We start from the raw sequence: 21,826 nt of genomic DNA on the forward strand, positions 1-21,826 counted from the left end.
GTGAAAAACAATACAGCGCCAGCCCTGGAGGGAAAGAAAGTCCTCATTGTCATTTGGACCTCAGTCCACAAAATTCATCATGTAACTTTGAGACGAGCAGACAGGCAGGTAGGCAGGTAGACAAGACACAAAGACAAACAGGAGCTCAAACAGGAGCTCAAACAGGCAGAGGAACAGACCAAATATGTTCTCTGCCTGAGTGCTGAATCTTAGTTTTGACACTGAATGGCTCAATCTCCATAACCTGAATGCTGACTGATTTTCCACATCACATAACCTGTCATCACAGGAGTCTGTGCTACAGTACATTTTCTCATCTGCTCGGTTCAGCCAAAATGTATGGCTACAACTTAATCCACATACAAGCACGGAAACTGGACATGAGGGGAACACATTTTACGTCAACACAAGCAGTGTCTAAACAGCCAGCTTCATCTAAACATCTTCCACGGTGGACTATTGGGATTAACAGATGATACAGCACGCAGAGTCCTTTGGGGCTCAAGCTGCGAATTTCAAGCAGCCCAGCTGATGGTCAGATGAACTCAAGTTCTCTTGTTTTGTAGGTGAAAAACAAGAAGGTCTGTGACAAGAAAACAAAAGAATAAAAAGATAGTGAAATCGACAGCTCATCCACGGCTTATAATTATGCCATTTACGGTTTTTGCTTCAAGTGGTGTTTCATGTTTTTTTCTATGTGCACAAGAGATTATCATGAAATGTGACACTTCACATTTCATTGCCGTCTTACAATATATATCCATTCATTTCCACAGACATAACCTTGTACATGATTTAAATGACACTTTGTATTCAGACCAAGAAACAGGTCCCTGAATTGGCAGAGTGTGAAGAACTATCATGGAAAAATGGCTCAGGGGTCTAATTCATAAATGAGGCATATATGTAGAATAACATTTGCAAAGTGAAGTGCATATCTAAGACTGTGTGTGTGCTTCAGCCCCATGAGACAGTAAGAAATCAGTACATTTCCCTTATGCACATGAACAACCTCTGACCACTGGAGGGCAATATCAGCAGTTGTAGAACTTGGAAGCTGTAGAAATGCCCTAGGAACATGCATAAATGCTATTTTACACTCTGACAGTAGATAAACTTTACTCACCACCATGTCCCGGGCTTGCACTATGTCAGACAGAAGCAGAGAATATATTGTCTCCCTTCACTCCCTAGGCAACAATATGTAATATATACAGTATATTATCTGCATTACCAGAGAGTATGTTCACACTGAGGGAAAAGGCTCAGCAGCAACATTCAAATCATAGTGATTTAGACCTTTTTTCTCTTTGTTTCCCTTGTTGTCTCAATAGGTTCTTGCCCTCTGTCTCACTTTCTGTGATCATAAATCTTATTAAAGCTCAGTGACAGGGTGGCGATCAGCATGCTGCACACAGACACACACACAAGCCAAAGCATGACTTGATAAAATCTGCCTTTCTGAATGGTGTGTGTGTATCTATAGTGTAGAAAAAACACAGAAACTAGTGGGCTGTAAACGGTGTCCCTGACATGCTTCTGCACCATGTGTCAGCGTGTTGTAATTGTACCCAGTGAAGCAGCATACATATATTCAACACACACACATCAGTTCCAGGAGAGCAACTGCGTGCGTGTGCACGTGCACGTGCGCTTGACAACGGGAGGTGGCAGATGGAGCAACCATACATATGAATAGAATAAAATGTTTTACCAGGATGGGAGTGTGGAGCTCTACTACTGTGACTTTATTGGATTGTTCCACAAGCACACATCATGCACGCCAGCACATCTGGTTGCCATGGCAACCTCATATGAATGCAGGGGTATGGATAACAAGCATAGTAATATAATCAAACATCAAACCTTTATTAGGGGTGTGTGTGTTGTGGAGTCAGGTTGATGATGTAACCTAACCCTAACCTATTAACCCCAAACCCTGTGTGAGGCTCCAAATGACATACACAGAAAATCTTAAGTCCAAATCAGGTGTGTGTGTGTGTGTGTGTGTGTGTGTGTGTGTGTGTGTGGTGAATGGATGTACTTGTTTCCATGTTCACATCCTGAGGTTCAACTTACAATCTGTAAACAATTTTTCTGGCTGAGTGAAGAAAAACAAGAAGCAAAGGGTGAAATGTTCAAGAGAGAGTGACTGTGTGCACATATGTGTGTGTGTTTGTGTGCGTGTGTGAGTGTGTGAGAGTGTGTTTGATAGAAGGGCAAGAGAGCACTGAACTGCAGATGCCTGACGCTCACAGAAACCTTCTGCAGCAAACTGAGACATGTACAGAATCAGTATGAACAGTAAAGATATTTGTCAGCACAGAACAAAATGCTCCATTAACTTCGGCTTCTTCTTAATAAGGAAAACACCGACTGTGATGCAGGACTCAGCTAATTGAAGGATAACACAGCACAATATTGTTTTGCAACACACTGACACGGCGAGCTACTTATTTTCCTCTAATTAATAACCTGACAGTGAAATTTGGCACACTGGTTTCCTAGTGCGGTTATTTTTTGACATCGCCATCCAACACTTAAATTAGAGCCTGCCCATTACAACTTAAAGTGGAATGACAACTGAGTCCCTGTTTTAAAATCACTTGCTGCTGTGTTAATGAGAAGGAATGAAGTAAACAGTCTCTCCGTGGTGCTGAGAGGATATCATCACCATCAACATGTGAAGAACATTGAGAGCTTATTTAAAGCAACATTAGGCCAATCTGCATGTTAATTATGTCCAATATAAGACAAATTGCTGAGAAGGGGTGCGCTTTCAACCATCCTTCCACTCTGTCATGCTGAGAGATAAGGGCTTCGATCAGCACCTCGAAACTGTTAATAAGCTCCCTCAGATTCATATTATTGTGGGGGTTGTTTATCCTGATAAGCTCATTCCCTCGTTTTTCTTTCCCAGATTCGGCACACAGAACATTTATTTCATTTTCTATTTATTTGGGTTTTTCTTTTCTTTTTTTTTTTGCTTGTTTTTTTTTTTTTTCCTCCTTGCTCTGGAGAGGAAAATTAGTTGCTGAAAGTTTTGATGATTTTATTCTACAACTAAAATGGCAAAATAAAACGTTACCATCCCAAGAGCAGCCACCAAGGAAGCTTTGATCATGTTGAGGTACTATTGTATATCCATCAGTGAAATAAAAGTCAAAAGCTGTGTAAAAAAGCGCACAATGAAAATGTACCAATGTGCATGCTGATCTTTTAACATTTAAGCAAGTGGACATTTGAAGGCTGACTGAAGCTATGATAGATAAGTGGCTGCACATCAAGGATAACGCCTCTGTATAATTTCTATATAACAGAGAGGCTTAATGCTTAAAAAGAAATAAATAAATAAATAAAATCAACATGGCTATCAGGGGGATGGATGGGATGGGGATGATGGAATACCGACTGCAGCCATAGAAATCTCAGTGTCCACAGTAAAGAGCTGCTGGTCCTCACGAGGCCCTGATATGACCTGACTCATAGTCACTGGGGTGTTGCTCCCAAAGCGGGGACAACTCAAAGTAAAGCTGCTTCACTAACTGTGCACACAATTGCTCTGTGCCATCGGGAATCAAAAGCAAATAGTGCTGCACTTTACAGCTCCAGCCCACTCAGGTCGCTCCTATCTGGTTAATATTTTTGTTTTTGTCTCTTTGGACTACTGCTTCAAACCTATCTTGGCAGATCGATACTGGGTGAGCTGTGGTGAGATTAGACGAGTCTGAGCAGGAATGTTGTCTCGGACGTATGGTGAGATGCAGGAGGTTGATGAGGCTTTGCTAATTCTTTTACTTTTGACCTTGGTTTTATGAAAAAAAAAAAAAAAAAAAAAAAAAAAAAATCTACCTACTGACTTCTGTACAAAAGCATCTGCTGAATCCACAGACAGGCTACCACCCCCCCTCACCAAGGTGACTATACAGAGTTCAGCTTTCCAATTTGAAAGCACTGTGTACTTTAAAAGGGCAACAAACTTTTTGTAGATAAAATCAAGGCTGCTGCCTGCCCCACCACCAGCCTCCACAATAGTGGGGATAACAAGCTGCTCTCTGTTAAAAGCCGGACATGACAACTCCTCTGTGAAATTGTAATCCTGGAGAGGCAACTTTACAGTGCACCTTTGATATCTTGATGTGAGACATTCTCATGCAGCACCCCCCACCCAGGCTAAAAGATGAGGTAGATATTTTGCCTCTGTTGTGTGGAATCTATGATGTGAAAAGATTTAATTAAGATAGTCCGAGGAGTCATAATTAATTCTGCCTCTCTCAGAGTAAGGCTTACTGTCAAGAACACGGGAAAAGGCCTTGGCAGAATAAATTACCCAAGCAGTGTGTGTGTGTGTGTGTGTGTGTGTGTGTGTGTGTGTGTGTGTTTGTGCCCCCCCAAGCTGAAGGGGTAATGGGTTTGGAGCTGTGAGTAACTGTATTCTTCAAGAGTTGACTTAATGTTATATCATTTTTTTTGAGAAGTGGTAACGTTCTCAAAGCACTTTTTTTGAGGTGTCCCACCATCTTAGACCAAATCACATATCAGCTCAGGAGTTTATTTTGTCTTGGCATTGAGGAGCATCCTCTGAGGAATACTGTTAGTGACAAAGGCAAAATTGAAGGCTGAGCAGCTGATGGGCCCATGCCAAGATGGTTGTGCTAGAGACAGCTACAGTCACAGGAGACCTCTGGACTGTCTGAGGCTTCCATTACTCTTCTGTTTCATTCACTGCCCTGTTTTGGATCTTGTCTGGCCCACTGTTTTCTCCTGTAAGGTTGTAATAGGATGACACCCTAAGGGAATCATCTATTCCTGATTTTCATCACAGCCTGAAGACATTAAGACAAAACTTAATGTTTCATTATTTTTCTTTTTGTCTTTTAGTTTGGACATAAATAGCAAGTTTAATACCTATATTTCAAACGCTGCTTTTAAAATAAAAATGTAATTAAATTAAAGAGATTGTATCTGGTATTAGTACTGCCTTCTTCCTTTGTCTTTAAACAGTTTCCACTGGATGTGGGAACTGGGGTTCCAAGAGCCCCATTCATCACGCATTTCTCGTTGTCCTCCCCTCTTCTAAAGTCCAATACTAATCTTTCAAGCTGTAAATTCTCTGAGCTTTCTAGCTTTGGCCAAATACGCAACAACTGTGTTATTATCAGGAGACAACAGGCAATAATGAGTGTGGCCTGAGCAAAGCAACTGCAGCTTTGAGCTTTCAAAGAAAGAGCCTAATTAAAGGCCACTTTGTGACTTTTGTCACTTTTTTTGACTGGTGATTATAGGTCATTCTTTGGGGAGGATTTGTTCGCTATTTGCGGGTGGTGCACACCATAAATATCATCTGAGGGCTTTGTTTATGTTGTGCCGAACCTGGATTTTTTTCCCCAAGACCCATGATTTGCTCACTTTAATTTGCAGAACAAATTCCTTTACTTTGTGCAGAACCTCCTCATGCTAATAGGGATGTTTCATCAGCAGCAGTTCAGAAAACAAGCCAGGCTGTTTAGAAATGCAGACTCCTTGGTATCTTGTCTGTGATTTCCTGTAATTAAGTACTGGGGAGCTAAGCGTCCTTGGCACTGAGGACAAGTTCAGTAGAGAAAGTCCTACTCTCTTTGGAGCAGATTTGACTAATGGCAGCGCTGCATCAGCCCCTCGCTGGTCTACAACATCTTCTAAATTGCCCCTCCACCACTACTAAAACCATACATCTCCGACAAGTGGCCGACTGTTGTATTTGGGCCAACTCTAATTGTCTCACTAATCTCTACAGTGTTGAATGACCCAGAGAAACCGCGTCCTACAGGGCAGAATTGCCCTCGCTGATTGGAGGCTTTGCTTTTTGTTTTGCTTGGCATATAAAAACAGCATAGGCTGATGATGGAAAGCCTACTGAACTATTGGAAATGTAATTAAGGGCTAGCAGCAGCTTTTAAACGGTCGACTTGTGCAGAAACAAACTGTGCCCCTCAGACAGCAAAAACGGTAATACAAGGGAAATGAGTAGCTCAATCGATAGGCAGGGCGTTATTTCTATTGTAGGAGGAGGAAAAAAAAAAAAAAAAAAATCAACAGAGGACAGAAATGGGGTGCCTCACTGCCTGCAATTGTTTTTCATTTCCCTGATGAAGAGGCAAATTTTATGGCAGCATTTGCTTCAAAAAACAGACAAATAGAGACCACTCCATGAGAAATAATGATTTGTCAAGTCAATTTCACCTGTCATTAAAACAATAACAAATAGCCGCCGTAAACCGTGACAGCTGCAATTGAATCTTCAAGGTTTTCGTTATGAGGCACAAACAAGGGAAAGTTGCACTCATCTCAAACACTCCTCAGGTGCTGAGCCGATGCCAAGTAGAGAAACATTCCAATCAAGCACAATTATCTGCTAAGGCCAAATGCCATAGCCATTTCACACTGACAGACACTACCCGACAATCACATTCATAATAAGCACACTTCTAATTTGACACATTTTGTTTCGAAGCTTTCATGACCGATGCGCAATTATCAGAAACAGAGTCAGCAAGCCCATACTGTGGCCTTTTGTCCTTTGGCATCAGCTGCCCGGTCAGGATCATTAGAAACATTTTTTCCTGGTGCTTTCTCCCAGCAAACCTCTGGTTTTGTAGCTGGCGAACAAGCAGCATTGACAACACCTTTAGAAACTAGTCGGAGTCCATCTCTGGCTTTCTGTCAGTGCAGTAAAAAAAATACAACAGTAAACAAACCCTGTCTTGCTGTGCTGCCTCTAATAAATACTCATGATAGCAGCTTGAAAGCCAGCTGTTTGCCTCCAATTACAGCTTGCGGAGATCCACCATTTTGGAAATAAAGTGTTACTTTTTTAAATTAACAGCTAATGTTGTTGGACCAGAAAAAAAGTGAAACAACGCAGCGCACATTGCAACAATTTGACAATGTGAGGTGACGGCGGGGCTTCTGATCTCTGAACTGCCATTGGTCTAAAGTAATGTAGATCACTCAAGGACAGGGGGATTTTATCCTATTAGACCCGATCAGAAGGAGGTGAATACTGCTGCAGTAACAGATATTCGACATCAGTCCCACTGACCGTGCAGACCAGATCAAATCAAGTCATCAAAAGATCCTTCTAACATCAAAGCCCTGAGCGGTCCTGGCCACGTGCCTGCCTTACCAACATCATATATATATATAAAAAAAAAAAAAAAACAGGAGACGGTTGGCCATGGACAGCCTGCTTCAAAGTCAGCTGTGGCTATATAAGGTCATTATTTGCAGGCACCCCACTAAATACCGTTGATCAAGGAAGGATAACAGACAAAAACCCCAGAGGACTTACCATCAGGAGGCTGGGCCGGTGTGAAGTGAGGAGGTTTGTCTGAAAGAGATAAAAAAAAAAAGAGAGAGAGAATTAGTTTTTTAGTTTTTGGGGAGATTCCGAGTCTTCCCAGGGGTAAGGGGCCAAGTAATTGAGATAGGCTTTCTGTCTACAGGTCTGGCTTTTCTGTCTGACACATTCTAATGCAGTGACTAGGCCCCAAAGGAAACCAGCTGAGCTAATCGACACGGCTACATTTCAGATATAGCAGTCTCATCATTGTTGTGTTGTTCATTATTTCTTGGGTCTCCTCATTCCAAACCACACCGTGAGACTTTAGAAGAGGTGAGAGCGCATGAGAGGCAAGAAGGTGTTTTGTTTTGGTTTTGAAAAGAGGGTGAGATAGGATTATAAATATCACAAAAGTGACGACATCCAGCACAGCGGAGAGAAAAATACTCAGTCCCTTCCCTTGACCCCCCGGCAACCATATGCCGAATAAATCACAACTCTTTTTCCCTTAATAGATCATACTGCTCTCTAGCTGAACCCCCAGTAGATGATGACATAAGGGCAAAACAAGACCTGCGGTGTCAAATGACTGAGGGTGGAGCGAAATATCATGCAACATGAGTCCATGCAGTTTGGAAAAAAATCTGGACAAAAATAACAAGCCAGTGCAAATGAATGTAATGGATGTGGAGGAAGCAATATCAAGTTTACATTGTTCCGCAGCAGGTTAAAAACATGTGAAAAAAGAATTAGTACTGCAGGCACTCTCAGTTTTTTAATAATATTTATTGTGTAGGCTAAGAAAATGTCAAAAATTGGGATGAGGCAGTTTCCCAGAACCTAACGGTTTCTTCAAATTGCTCATATTGTCAGGCAAACAAGCTTGCAAATAATTATAAATTTAAGTCGAGAAAAGCAACAAATTCTCAAATGCCAGGCACTGGAACCAGAAAACACATTTCCTATTCAGACGCTGCTAGATTAATTTCCTGTTGATTGGTTAATCAATTTAAAAACTGCTAATTTCAGCACCGAACAGAATACTGGTTGGCTTGTTAATTACGAAGTAAACAAACATCATGGACATATGGCAGTTAAGGATTCAAAGCTATAATCAACATGAAGACAAATGAAGAGAAAACACATTCAGAATGAATCATATTTTGTGGTGACTGTTTCTGTTTTCCACACAAAAAAAAATCCCAATCAGGTGATTGGGTCAGTGTTTGTGTATTTCCTGTCAACGCCACCAAACGGACAGCCTCACACAAACACGGCAATAGCATCATATAGATACATACTGGTCACAGTTTACTGAAGAACTGGAGTACTGAGCACAAACCCAACCAAACCACCATCTGTGAACTTGCAGTCAGTGCTGGTGTCTGACTCACTAAGCAGAACCCCGATGAGTTGTCGAAGCTCCCTGCAGCTAACAAATACACCAACACACACATTGGGAAAGGATGTGCAGCCACCCAGCCATCTCGCCAACGTCAGTGTAAGGGATAATGAGGAAGATAAAACACATCACATAAATTACCCAGCTAACACATTTTTGCGGAACCCCGTCAACCACTGTGCTGAAGCCTTTCTCAGGACTTATGCGATACCCGTTGGCATCCTGAGACACAGCTGAGTTTTAAATTCAGCTTCACTTAAAATTGCTTGTCAACAGCTGGCCTCAAGGGGAGTGTGTGTGTGTGTGTGTGTGTGTGAAATAGGGTGAGAGTAAGAGATAAAAAATTAGGTGGAAGTTGGGGGTGGGTGATGGGATCGGGTGCAAGGGGCGGTGGGTGATTCAAGAAATCATAAAAAAACAAAATCAACAAAAATTGGTGTGAGGTGGCTATAGAGAAGGTGCTGAAAGTGTGAGGAGACACACGTGGACACAAAAACAGACAAGTCATTCCTTTCTTTTATGTGAGCATGTTTTACACATGCAGACAAACGTAAACAGACAGAGACGAACTGTCACCCATAGACGAAGAAAGAGTGTGGAAGGTGGCATACAAAGTGAGCTGAGACACGGAAAGGCGAAGCCAAACAATTTCTTCACATTTCCATAATGAAAGGAATAGATAAGGTCTTCACATAAACATATCAGCGCTTCCCATCTCCCTTTGTACCTGTAAAAGCCGGCAAGGGTTCCCGTGCCGATGAGTATGTCACAGCATAGCCATCATTCATCCTATATCTTCAGCAAATCAATAAGTGTCTGACTGTGACATTTAGTCATGTGCACTAAGAAGCGCGTGCATGCACGTCTTTGTAGGCATTACCTTCCCCCTTTGGTGGGGGTTGACACGTAGCTGTATTGAATGATAAAGCGAGTTGTGTGTGTGTGGGCTGCAATGGCAGGTGTAAGGGTTTCATGGGGTGGGCAACAAATTCTGTCTGCGTGTCTGTGTGTGCATACAAGTGTGGATAAGCTTCACCCCGTATGGTGACAGCAAAAATTGCAAATGTGAAGCTCCACGACTCCTCTCACACCCCTCCTCCCACAAGAAACACACGTGCACACATCACCGCTCCTTGCAATATTGCTATTGAATCCAGCTGTCCTCGCAGCCACATGGTGGAGGCTGTTGGCAGAATAACAGAATCAATTTTACCTGATCAATTTTACCTAGGAACGTTTCTTTTCTCTCAGTTGTCTGAAAGGTGAAGATTGGCCTGTGTTTCTATTAAATTTAATATAATCTGTCTAGGAGAAACAAATGGTTGGTTACAAATTAGCCATCCTCCCCGTCATCCCACCTGCATCCACCGGTTGAGATGAGAATGAAAGACCAACAAATAGGCAGAAAGACACAATGCTAGACCAGCGACTGAAAATTGGACAAATAGAAGGGTTTTTGGCTTCCCCTAGGCTACAGGGACTATACCTCCGACAAGTCAAAAAGCTGATAACAGTCTAAGAGAGGGCTGACATGGAAGATCAGCCATGGCCCAGTCTCCCCCCTTAGCGTGTTGATCGAAACTACAGCAGCCTGAATTTGGAAGCATGAAAACGTCTGTAGAGACAGTTCTGATTTAGCCTTACTCTTTCAAATTTGCAAGTGAACTCTGCGGCACAAGTCGAACAGGCTATTTTGGTTAGTTGAGAGAAACTTCACCTCTGTCAGTCTAAACTGGCAAAGAGAACTGAGAAATAGACAAGGGCAAGTCTACGACAGAGAGTAAACACTGCAGGAGAGTCAGTGTCTACACAAGTTGGTAAATACAAGGTGAAGAGGAATAACGTAACCTGTGTGATGTTTAAAAAAAAAAAAAAAAAAAAAAAACCTGTCACTGGTGACTATTTCAGCCACAAAGATGGAACTGAGCATCAGAATTTGCAACTGTACCAGTATGGGTTAACTGAATCACTAAAGGAATTAGCTCAGCGGCATTATGCCCAGCGTTTTGGGGAGTGGGGGGTGAAACTGTGACGCACACATGAAAAGACAGTGGAGTAGTAGTAGAACAGGGTACAGTTATGGTGTGTGTTTCATCGGCGCCAACGTACAGTTGTTAAGGAACAGGAGCACAGCGAAGCCCAGTGTTGATGTGGCCAGGAGGATCAGGCAGATGTTGCAGGGAATCATGAAGTAGCGCACCACCAAGGACACCTTGTGCTGATACCTGTGGTCCCGCTCAGGCGGCGGCGGAGAAGTATAGTGGCACCCGCTCATGCTCCACTCCAGCGACCCCCTCCCCTCCAGGGCGGAGGAGATGATGGGACGAGGAGGGCGACGAGGGGTGCCCAAAGACCCGTTGGAAAAAATGATGGCGGTGGTATAGGGCCAGAGGATGAAGATGAAAAAATAAAAAGGGAAAGAAAACAAAAAAGATCCGTGATGGTCGGCGTTTCAGCTGTGGTTCCAGCAGTGCACCGTGGTGGGGACACGGTGGCTGTTTCTGTCAGAGAACTGCAGCAGCAAGCTTTCAGCTATTTCCAAGTAACACATTTTTACAGATAACATCCATTTGGGGAAAGAGAACAGCAAGGACCGGGGACCTTGAACTCCTACAGCCCCACACCTGTCCATGCAACCTTCATTCTACTTTGCCCGCTGGGAAAAAGACAAACTAATGGGCTTTCAGCGTGAGTGCATGTGTGTGTGTCTTAAGTGTTTGTGAAGTAGTTTATACTTACAGTTAAAATATGTGTGTGGATTTTAGTGGGTGGCTGTAATGTTTCGGCAAATGTGTGTTAAAGCGCTTTTGGCAGATGTATGTGTGAGATGGACCTAAGCTTGTATTTTGGGCATTAGGATATGGGCGTTTTGAACTGGTAAATATCCACACGGAAAACTTCTACAGGACAGTAAATCCACAAATGGAATCCTCTCCTTTCTTCCCAGTGATCCTAGCGGGAAATTAGGTGGACGTGGACGGAGTCTTGGTTTCTAGAGTACTCCCAATTCCTTCTTTGTCAAAACACATGTCACAGGTATTTCTCTAAGAGCTGATGGCTGAGCATTATTTTTTTTCCTCTTTTTTAAAGCTTCCCCGTGGATAGCGCCTGTTGGGGCAACAATAGTTTGCTGCTTTCCTGTGCAATGACTTGCCTGGCACTAGTCTAAATCAACACAACTGCTTCTTTGTATCTGAAAGAGGTCTGGGAGCTTGTGTCAGGGTGAGGAGATATACGATGGAGCCACCAAAACCTGACACCGATGTAATTCAAATCTTCTGTTGCGTGATCAGCCGGGTGGCTGGAAAGCAACCGGCTGCCTCTGACTAAACCATATGCTCCCAGGATCGCGGGAATGGTTTGTTTTTCTCCCCTTCTCTCCTTCTTGCCTGCCACACCTCCTCGGTTCAATGATCTTTATTTCTACCCAGTCTCTTGAAGTGGGTAAGCAATTGCCCCCCACGCTGCCGTGTCCCTGTGGCTGAAAACCAGGCAGTGGAAGTGAAAAAGAGGGGGTAAAAGTTGGGAGAGGGGAACAATCATAATCCCCCCACTTGAGCCATCAGTGCGGAGATGCCTCCCCCACGCAGCTGTGGATGAGCAGCAAAACACAGAGCCAGTCTGAATGAATAAACTTGTAGAAAGAAAAAGGAGAAAAACCTGTGTGCGATCAGAAATCAACCGAGAAGCTCGAGGCAAAGATTTATTGGGCTTTCTTCCTTCATGTCAGCACCGTGGCAGGGAATCCCAACCAGATAATGAGTGCGAAAGAAGGTTATTCGACCCTGATCCTCTTAATACTCGGGTTGATTTCACCTTGTCTTTCTGTGAAGAACTTGTGCAGTCCTGTCCTTAATTCTCTCGGTATGTCATCCCCCTATTACACGCGTCCTCAAGCATCTAGTCCCTTCTTCATTGTCGCCCGGTCGTCTTTAGTCAAGAGGTGCTCCGTGCGTCCTGGTCACAATGATTCACGCCCCGGCTTCTGCCTCGGTGGGGACCCAACATTCACTGACAGCCAAAACAACAAATTAGGCTCCGAGTATTCATAGCGAGCTTAATCCCCAGGCAGCAGGTAGTTGTCCCAGTGTCAGCGCACTCAGTCAGCCAGCTGAAGCAGGGAGGAGTGTGTCAGTGAGAGAAGTCAGCAAACAGACACAGCAATAGAAACGGGGTGGGGGGTAAATGAGAGGGAGGAGCGGTGTTGGCAGAAGGAAAAGCTGCTCCTGACACTTCGGTCCACCTTTCTGATTTTTCTTGGGGGAACAGGACGGGAGGGAAAAAAAAGAAAAAAAAAATCAGCAGTGTGTTGTGCTGGGCTCCCAAACGCTGTCCTTCTAAGCACTCCTCTCTCAGCTCTCAGCCAGCAGAATGGATGAGCGCATAATGAGAGAGTGAGAGAGATATTGAGAGAGAGAGAGAGAGAGAGAGAGAGAGAGAGAGAGAGAGAGAGAGAGAGCAGCCGTCTTTGACAAAAGCAGAAGGGAGGAGGGGTTGGAGTTGGATGAGGGAACAGAAAAAAAGAATAGGAATAAAGGCATTAGGGAGTAGTACTTGAGTCCTGTCAGAACTGAAGGGAGGGGTTGGTGTGTGTGGGGGGGGGTGCAGCAGCAAAACAAAAGAAGGCCACAGTCTTGGGAGATGTCAACCAACTAGTCCATTTGTTTATAGATGAATCAAAAGAAAGTCTCTTCCACAAGATTTTAATGAGGCAGACAGAGAAAGTAAGCATGGGGAGGAAGGAGAAGAGCAAAACTTCAGCACATTGAAGTCAATCATGTAGAGGTTTTTTTTTTTTTTTTTTTTTTCAAAAAGCCTAGCTTAGCTTGCATGTTTGATTGATATGTGCAGAAATAAAACTCCATATGCATTCCACACTAACAATCCAATATTTAGATAATTAACAGTCGCATTGAGATTATGTTTTTCCCTGTGCTAAATAATCTGGCAAAAAATAAATATTCAGATCTGCCAGACGATTTGAGACAGAAGCACTTCAATTTCTTTATTTTATAGCATGTAATTTTACTCTCTTTTTAAAAGCAAGACATTACTGCTGTTATAATGAGATAATGAGGTCAGAATAGAGGGGTGGTTACACTGAGTTTTAGTAAGACCCTGCATCAATATCTACTTTGAACAATCTCAATGGCAGCAGGCAGCAGATGCAAGGCACTATCTATCATCAATTATTTATGTATTTTTTTCACTCTCTTTATCTGCGTCTCCATCTCCGCTATTCACCCCCCGACTCCATCGCTCCATGTTTTATGTGGAAGTGCGCACACATTTGCAACTGATGGTGGCGCACACCGGCTACATCCACGGAGGAATTACAACGAATGCACAAACTGGCTTTTCTATCTGAGAGAAAGTAGCACATACACGTAGAGCAGAAAAAAATACATTTTTTTTTTTCCAGCTTACACAACTTCAGCACATAATAGTACAATCTAACGCTCGCACACACAAGTAGAGGTGATGTTTCTTTACCCCAAAGTCATTTATCTCTTTGGACTGAATGTTCATTTCTAGACGGGGGGTGGGGGGTAGACGGTGACATGCAGGGTGCCCAGTTTTCAAGCCGGCTGCTGAGGGTCAAAAGTTCACCCCCCTCCCATCACCAGCACACCACCCACCCAGAGGTGCCTCTTCCTTGATTGCTCCTTTCAGATGCAACACCCCAGACAGTCCTCATCAGCTCCCACACTGCATTACAAAACTTGAAAAATGGGCCGACTAAAAAGAAAAGGAAAAGGAAAGGAAACTGCTGTCTTATTTGGTGCTTCTCTTTTGTCCCCCTTTCATAACTTTTTAATCCATAACTGCGTCTTTATCACCGTTGTGTTTGTCTCAACCGGTGGGAACTTCAGAGGCTACAGAGAAGCAAAACTTCATAGGCTGTGACCATGACTGAGATGCCAAACTCTTCCAACAGAGGGCGATGGGGATTCAGCCCACCACTCTGCTGCGCTGCCACGACCCAAATAAAATTTTCTGTCGACATCAAAGCTCAGCTGCTTTGATCCATTTTTAATGCCACAAGTATCACACAAGGTTAACATCTCTCTCTCTCTGAAGCCTTTGAAATGGCAATTCCCATTTAGGAGCCTAAGGAACTGCTTTATTGTTTAATGGTCTGGCAGGGGTAAAAGCTGTGTGTGCATGCGTACATGTGTGTGTTTTTCTTTATGCAGACTGTGAGAAATTTGTCGAGTTCAATAACCAAATGACAACTACGCTTCAATCTATTCAGTGCGCGCCTCCGTGTGTGTCTCCCCTCGTGCCAGTACATCCCTGTGGACATCCCAGTCTTCTGGCTGGACAGCATTGTTCTATTTGATCTAAGAGAAAACAGTTGGTACCTTTGCTGAGGGAAAATGTCTCCGCTAAATGGAAAAAAGAGAATACTGAGTAAAAAAGGTTTTACAATTGAGACTTTAAAGAAAATCAACCTCGGGCAAAAAAAGAATTTTGCTCACTTTTTGCATCATCTTTATACATTTCGTATGCAAGCTGCAATCAAGCTATGTAACCACTAAGTTGAGGGTCAGTTTTGTATCTTTGCAGTGATAAATGGTCAGCATTTATATAAAGCATTTTTAATCAATTTACAGCCTACACCCTTTGACACAAGGAGCGTGAGGTGGATGCCCGTGTATTTTCCACATTAAAATCTACCAGAACTGCACTGAACATTTTAACTGTGCTGCATTTTCTGGTTCAGAACCAATTAAAAGAAGGTCACTTATTTCGATGGCATTATATGTTTAGTATCTAGTATGCTGTAGCCCCAAACAGACCTGTCCTGGGTCATGAAACAAGAATGAGCTCTGCAACGGATTCTTTTTTATCAAATAGTCAGCCAAAAACTGTAAGAGTTTTATACATTAGGGTATCCGAGGGAAAAAAAAAAAAATCTGTGTTAATGACTATACCAACACCCCATTAGAGTGGGACTGTCCATTTTTCAAAGCTATCAAATTCAAAGCTGTTGCCTTCGCTAATGGCATTAGAGACCACCCTTCCCTGCTGTCCATTGTAAATGAGGGGTTTTAATGGCGATGATGAAAAGAATAGTCTGTTAAAATTTATAACAGATTTGGTAATTGCCTGCAATAAAGCCTTTCTACTGGCCCACTTGACTATTCATGCGAAGCCTCATTTCCAAGATAATTTACTGTATTATTTGTCATTTTGCGCTTTATTTTGTTTCAGTGCATGTGTATGTACAGATGAAAGATCGGCTGTAGTGATGGATCAGACAGAAGTTTTTTCAGCCAGTGGCATTTCAAAACTTTATCAAGACCAACTGACTACTGTTATCTTCTGGTGCATATAGATATGGCTCTATTGCACTAAGTAAGACCAGTGGGGTGATACTTTTTTTTTAGAAATTTATCTCATTCCACACTGAGCTTTCTCAGATAAACATCACAGGGCGATGATGGACTTTATGTATACGACGGTGTGCAGAGATGCTGCCGGGAAGGTCAACTGTATCGCTGTATTAGCATCGCTATGTTTGTTGGGATGAACCATCTCACAGATTCCCAATGTTTGTGGCCAGTGCCTCTCACAGCTGTGTGTGACTAGAATAACCAAACAAAATGCTTCTCAGACAAGTCTTATCATGACAGCCAAATGATACAATATATAGACGAAAATGTTATTGCATGTAAAGTATAATAGTTAAAGTTATTCAAGTATGCAAGCTCGAAACAATCACCTCCAGAGGGAAGCTACAGATGGGAGTTGATTGAAAAGAAAATAAATAAGCATTAAATCTCTTAGTCAGGTGTTGGGGTCGCCACAAGCATCACAAAACAGCTGCACCGCCCGAGTTCCCAAAGTCTGCAAAGCTGTCTGCAAAGCTCGAATGAGAACACCATTCTTCCACAAGACATTCTCCTTTCAATGATGGAGGTAAGGAACACCGGCTGTCCAGAGTGATAGAGACTATGAGGAGGAGCAGACTTTCACTGTAGGACTATAGAAATGTGAATTTGCATTCATGTACAGCCAACATAGGATAACAATACAATACAAGACCGCTTAAACTCAATTTCCCTGTCTGATTATAGCTTAACACATTACTTCACTAAGTGGCACAGAGGTCTGTGAAGGCTGCAGGATATCATTCACATAAACCATTGTGCCAGTGCAGAAAAAAGTTCTATTTTATTATGTTTTACTTGATTTAGTTATTTCCTTATTAGCTAACTGGAGAACTAAAATGGCCCCTATTCTTGGACTATGAATTAAAAATCTCAATTCAGTCCACTGTGTCTTCATACAACTCCCATTCAGTAAATAGATGCCTATACTTAATTAAATATTGCACTTTTTATAGGCCTGTGAAAAATCTGTTAATGTGTGACAAATCATTGCTTTGCACCAACATATATTACTAGTACTGAATATTTAGTTACTTAAGTTGGTGTTGTGTAAAAATTCTGATACCACGAAAACACTGACTCAACTGATGATGATTGTGTAGGGTTAACGTGAGCATGGACACGTTCCCACACTGGGTGGGCTCCACACAAGATGACTCACAATGTGACACATCGCCCGGAATTTGGTGTCGACTTGGGCACACTGCAACTCTGAAAGCTGAGAAATTCTGCGCATGTCCTCAAAACTATGGCTCTTGCATTCATCTAGTAATCACTTACAGAAAGACCATTGATGATATTAGTTTACACTCCAGACTAGTCCTCTAGCTGACGCTGTTTTGTCCTCTACAGACGAGTCGAAGGTCATTAAGCCGCCAGTCCATACTCTGACAACATTAGCCTCTTCCTACAATGACATCCAACACTGCCATGACCTGTCCACTGCTGGACATGTGGTCCTCTCTCATTTGGAGAGGGTGGTTTGGCTCTCCTCGGGGCTCATTGAGTTCTCGAAGATACCAACCATGGCCTGAGGTCTAATGTTCTGCCCATTCCCCCTCCTCCTTTTCCTTTTCCACTGTGCAGCAAACTTGTACAGGAAGGAGCAACGTGTTATTAGCAAGCTCTGATTTTCTTGGCAGACCCTACTGCGCATAAACACCCACAACAATAATGTTTTACAGGATGTAATATCCTTCCCTGGCCTCTGTTGCCTTGCCCTGTTTATTCAGGTCTTCAACACCAACAATTTTCCCTTAATAGACACATTCTAATTCTAAGGATTCAGACAGCAAGAGAAATAATGAGAGGAAGAGAATGAAATTGTTGAAAAATCAGAGTGACAGAGGAGGAAAAGGTTGGAAGAGCAGACAGAGAGAAACCTGGCAACTTTGGCCGCTTTGAGCAGAGTTAGTGGAGAGTGACACTTCTCCATGTGGCTGGCATATGGAGCCAATTCTGGCAATGGCATGGGAAGACAAGGAAAAGGGAACCAGAAGAGGAGCGGCTGGCTCTGACAGCCTTTACACAGGGAAGGTAGGGTTGATGAAGCCGAAGGATGATACAGATGTCAGTCTCTGGCCAAGTCAGCCATCTGTCACCGGGAACTGGCCAAGTCACACTGGCCCCATCAAGCGGGGGAGACCGGCAGGAGAGTTGTGATGACCAGTCATTATAAACTGGGAGCTGTCCTTCCAATGTGGCTGATTCACAACAGTAGCTTGCCTCAGATCAGTGTGGACAGAGGACAGATAAACTTGATGCTGAGGATATCGGTAGCATGTTTGTATTGCAGCGCTGTGCACAAAGTGTCAGGTATGGAAAGTTGGCAGCAGTTGTTCGGATTCTTTATCTTACGCATTTTATTTTGCAATCAAAAATAAGGAAATAATGCTAATTATGCAATTAATGATTTTTTTCCATCTCTTTTTCTTCTTAAATAGCCAATGTGCATGCAGGTTACAGTACATCCTATGAGCAGTGCTACATCTACAGGGCAGAGCGTTGAACATGTAAAAGCTGACAGCTGTTAATGCTAATATTGGAAATCTTTAGTTTTGATGTGAATTTATGTCTCTTTGTGTCCACTTTATGGTTTTGCCGTTGCCAACCAACTTTTAAAAGTGCTTATTCTTTCTCCATTGTGCAGCATCCCCCTCTCCTGCTAACATCCATGGCCACAGAAATGTCACCAGACCAGAGCCAGCCTTCCTGATCAGTTTGTTCAGTTTGTTTGGTGTCACTGGCTCTGATGCCTCAGCTCCAGCAGAGAATATTTCACTGGCAGTGTAGTAACAACGCTGGCAAAAGATATGCAACATCTTGCGGCAAACATGAAAGGACCTAAACTTCCCTAAGAGGCACAGTCTCCTTCATCCCTTCCTGAAAGACTGACAACCTGCGTTGCATTTTCCGTCTCTACCTCCTTTTCTGGGCCATAATCTGGAATAGGGGGTTGTTCCCGCACCACACCACAGACTGATGCACCAGGCCTGCACCCAAATCGTGATGCAGAGTCATCTGAAAACTTTGATAGACTGTAAGACACAAAGTTTTATATAGTTTATAGGGTCTAGTAGAAATGTCCCTGCCGTGTAGTTTAACTTTTGACAACCCTTTCATAGACCCTGCAGCTGCACAGGCCATGGTCCTTCAAAGGTCCATCTTTCAAGCGTTTACCTGGGTATTCTTAAGGGCTCCTGTCAGGAAGGCAGGCTGAATTGGGTTAAAGGCAGTAGAGAATTCAAAGAACATGATTCTCACAGTGCTGCCTGCTTTGTCTTGGTAAGGAAGGGGCTCGCTGAAGCACAAAGATGATAGCCTCTCTGACTATGGCCGCCTGAGCACTCATCTACAGTCTGAGATGGGCAATAAGGGCCATATCAGTACCGAAGCTCTGATATTGTACATGTGGCAATCAAAAATGTTGAAATGAGTCCCACACAGATGTAGAGAAACATAATTGAAGTAGAGAAAACTAAAACTGTGTGAAAGCCTCGATCATCAGTATTCAGTAAGTTAACACTAAAGTCAAAGAAATCTGGGAGACCTATTTCAACTACGTCCAGTGCTAAGGCCATGAAGAGATTCTGCTGTCTACTCCTGAAGAATGATGCCGAAACAAAGAAAGCTGAGAAACTTGTATTGAAACTAATTTCATTCATTCATTCATTCATCTTCTACCTCTTATTCGCTTCCAGGTCAGGGGGGTGGAGCCAATCCCAGCTCACACTGGGCAAGGGCTGGGTCGCCACTCCATCTCAGGGCCACCACACAGACACAGACAGACCGACAACCACTCAAACCCTACAGACAGTTTAGAGTCAGCGGTTAGCCCAAACATGTCGTCTTTGGATGGTGGGAGGAAACCCACACAGGCACAGGGAGAACATGCAAATTCCACACAGAAAGCCTTTTTGTTGCAGACCAACAGTGACAACCACTATGCTGCCGTGCTGCCCTTAAACTAACTTATTCATTGCAAATAAAAAGGTTTGACTTATTTAATGAGCACCATGCCTAATGTGAACATTGTCATTACTTAAACCAGGAATCTTCTACTTTAGATTCCAGCTCCATCGAAAGATTTATATACTGTGGAGTGAGTCCTTTGTGTTCTAGATCAATAGTCTTGCCTTCACTGAAAAGATAATTACTGCTGCCTTTTCTTTGTTTAAAGATAGCATGTCAGCTCAACATATATGCACATACCATCCACAAGCCAATTTTAAATGGTATGACTTCCTGGCATCAAAGCTGGCAGTGACACTTAAACCCTTTCATTTGGATTTCCAGTAATGAACTCACTCGCCTTCCGTTACACTTTTTTTTTTCCTCCTAATAGCTAACATTGGCAGCACATTGGGCTGGATCTTCTGAGATGGAGGGCAAAGAGGGAATATTAATTGGCTAAGCAAAACCCCTTGTTGAGATGCAGCCCATAAATGAAACAGCTATAAATTATTTATATGCCTAATCAGATGGCATGTACTCAAGTTATTCTCTCAAACAAAACAGCTTCTGTGCTATTCCCTTTTTTCTTTTTCTCCAAGTAAATAATTCTAAATCCTTTTGATAAGAGCACAGTCAGAAAAGACTGTGTGCTGGAAGGAGAAGCCTAGAATATATGGTGCCACAATGACGTAACACACATTTTCTGGCTGCAATCATGGTCAGGAAAATGAATGACCCGCTTAGCAGTAGGTAATAAAATCCTGGGTTCGGAGGTTTGTATTCTGATAGGCAAAGAGCAAATAAAGTACAGATGTAAGCGCATGCAAGATGCACTGGCTATTAACAAACAGGAGTGAATGAAAGATTGATTAATGTAGGACGTGCGCAGTGATCATATAACAGAAAGCATTTCCACTTAGATCAAAACATCAGTTGTTGACAAATCTGCGAACAGATTTTCAAGTGTATGGCAGTGAAGAGAGCCAGACAGCTGGGCTGGCTAATCAGGAAATTAAAAGACAGATACATTTAATGTGTTTTTCCTTGACCTCTAGACATTGAAGCATTTTTCTCTTCAACATTTGCAAGGGCATTTCAGAACTGTTACACATCAGAGGTTTATAATGAGAAAACGCTAAAGCTAAGATATGGTTAGGCTTACACACAAAAAACAACTGCACCTGCTTTCAGGAAGTATTGTGGCTCTTCAAGTTTCACAAAAAGTAATCTTCACTGTCAGATGGAAAAGGAAAAACAGCTGTGTCCCATGTTAAAGTGCAAATGCTTCTTGGGAGGTATCAAATAGTCCATCTAGCTATTGATGTCAGTGAAAATTCAAACGGAATATAAATTGCCATATTTTGGTAAATGAAAAGATCTCTTTTAGAAAAAAAATACATTCACATTTCTCAAAGCATGATTTAGAAAAAGAAAGTGAGATTTTTGTATCACTACCAAAATTCAGCATGGCAGAGAGACTGAACATTTTGCAGTTCCCATTTAAATAAAAGCACAAGGTGCAATTTAGAGACAAGCCAGCCATTACAAACAGCACCTCTGTTATTGTTATTCTGCTGATGCAGAAAAGTAAACTGGATTCTCCTGCTGTTGGATGCTTGGCACCCTGAGCTCAGGGGTCTGCAAAGTCAGCGTTGTCAAAGGTTGTTTGCAGTTAGAAGGAAACTCGAGCCAGGAAAAAGGTCTATTGCTGATCAAAGAGGGCAAAGGGCACCTCGTAAGGCATCTTCCTCT

The 21,826-nt window shown here is 42.7% G+C and overlaps 1 protein-coding gene across 3 annotated transcripts in view; it reads right to left on the reverse strand.

Moving 5' to 3' along the window:
- agrn (agrin) overlaps positions 1-21,826 on the reverse strand; it is a 241,438-nt gene that overhangs the window by 138,308 nt on the left and 81,304 nt on the right. For all 3 annotated transcript variants that reach the window (XM_029505946.1, XM_029505947.1, XM_029505945.1), the window contains exon 3: positions 7,331-7,369. In XM_029505946.1, coding sequence (XP_029361806.1) covers positions 7,331-7,369 — 39 coding nt within the window. The remainder of the gene's footprint in view (positions 1-7,330; positions 7,370-21,826) is intronic.

Source organism: Echeneis naucrates, chromosome 7 (assembly GCF_900963305.1).
Source record: "Echeneis naucrates chromosome 7, fEcheNa1.1, whole genome shotgun sequence".
In the NCBI taxonomy this organism is placed as follows: domain Eukaryota; kingdom Metazoa; phylum Chordata; class Actinopteri; order Carangiformes; family Echeneidae; genus Echeneis; species Echeneis naucrates.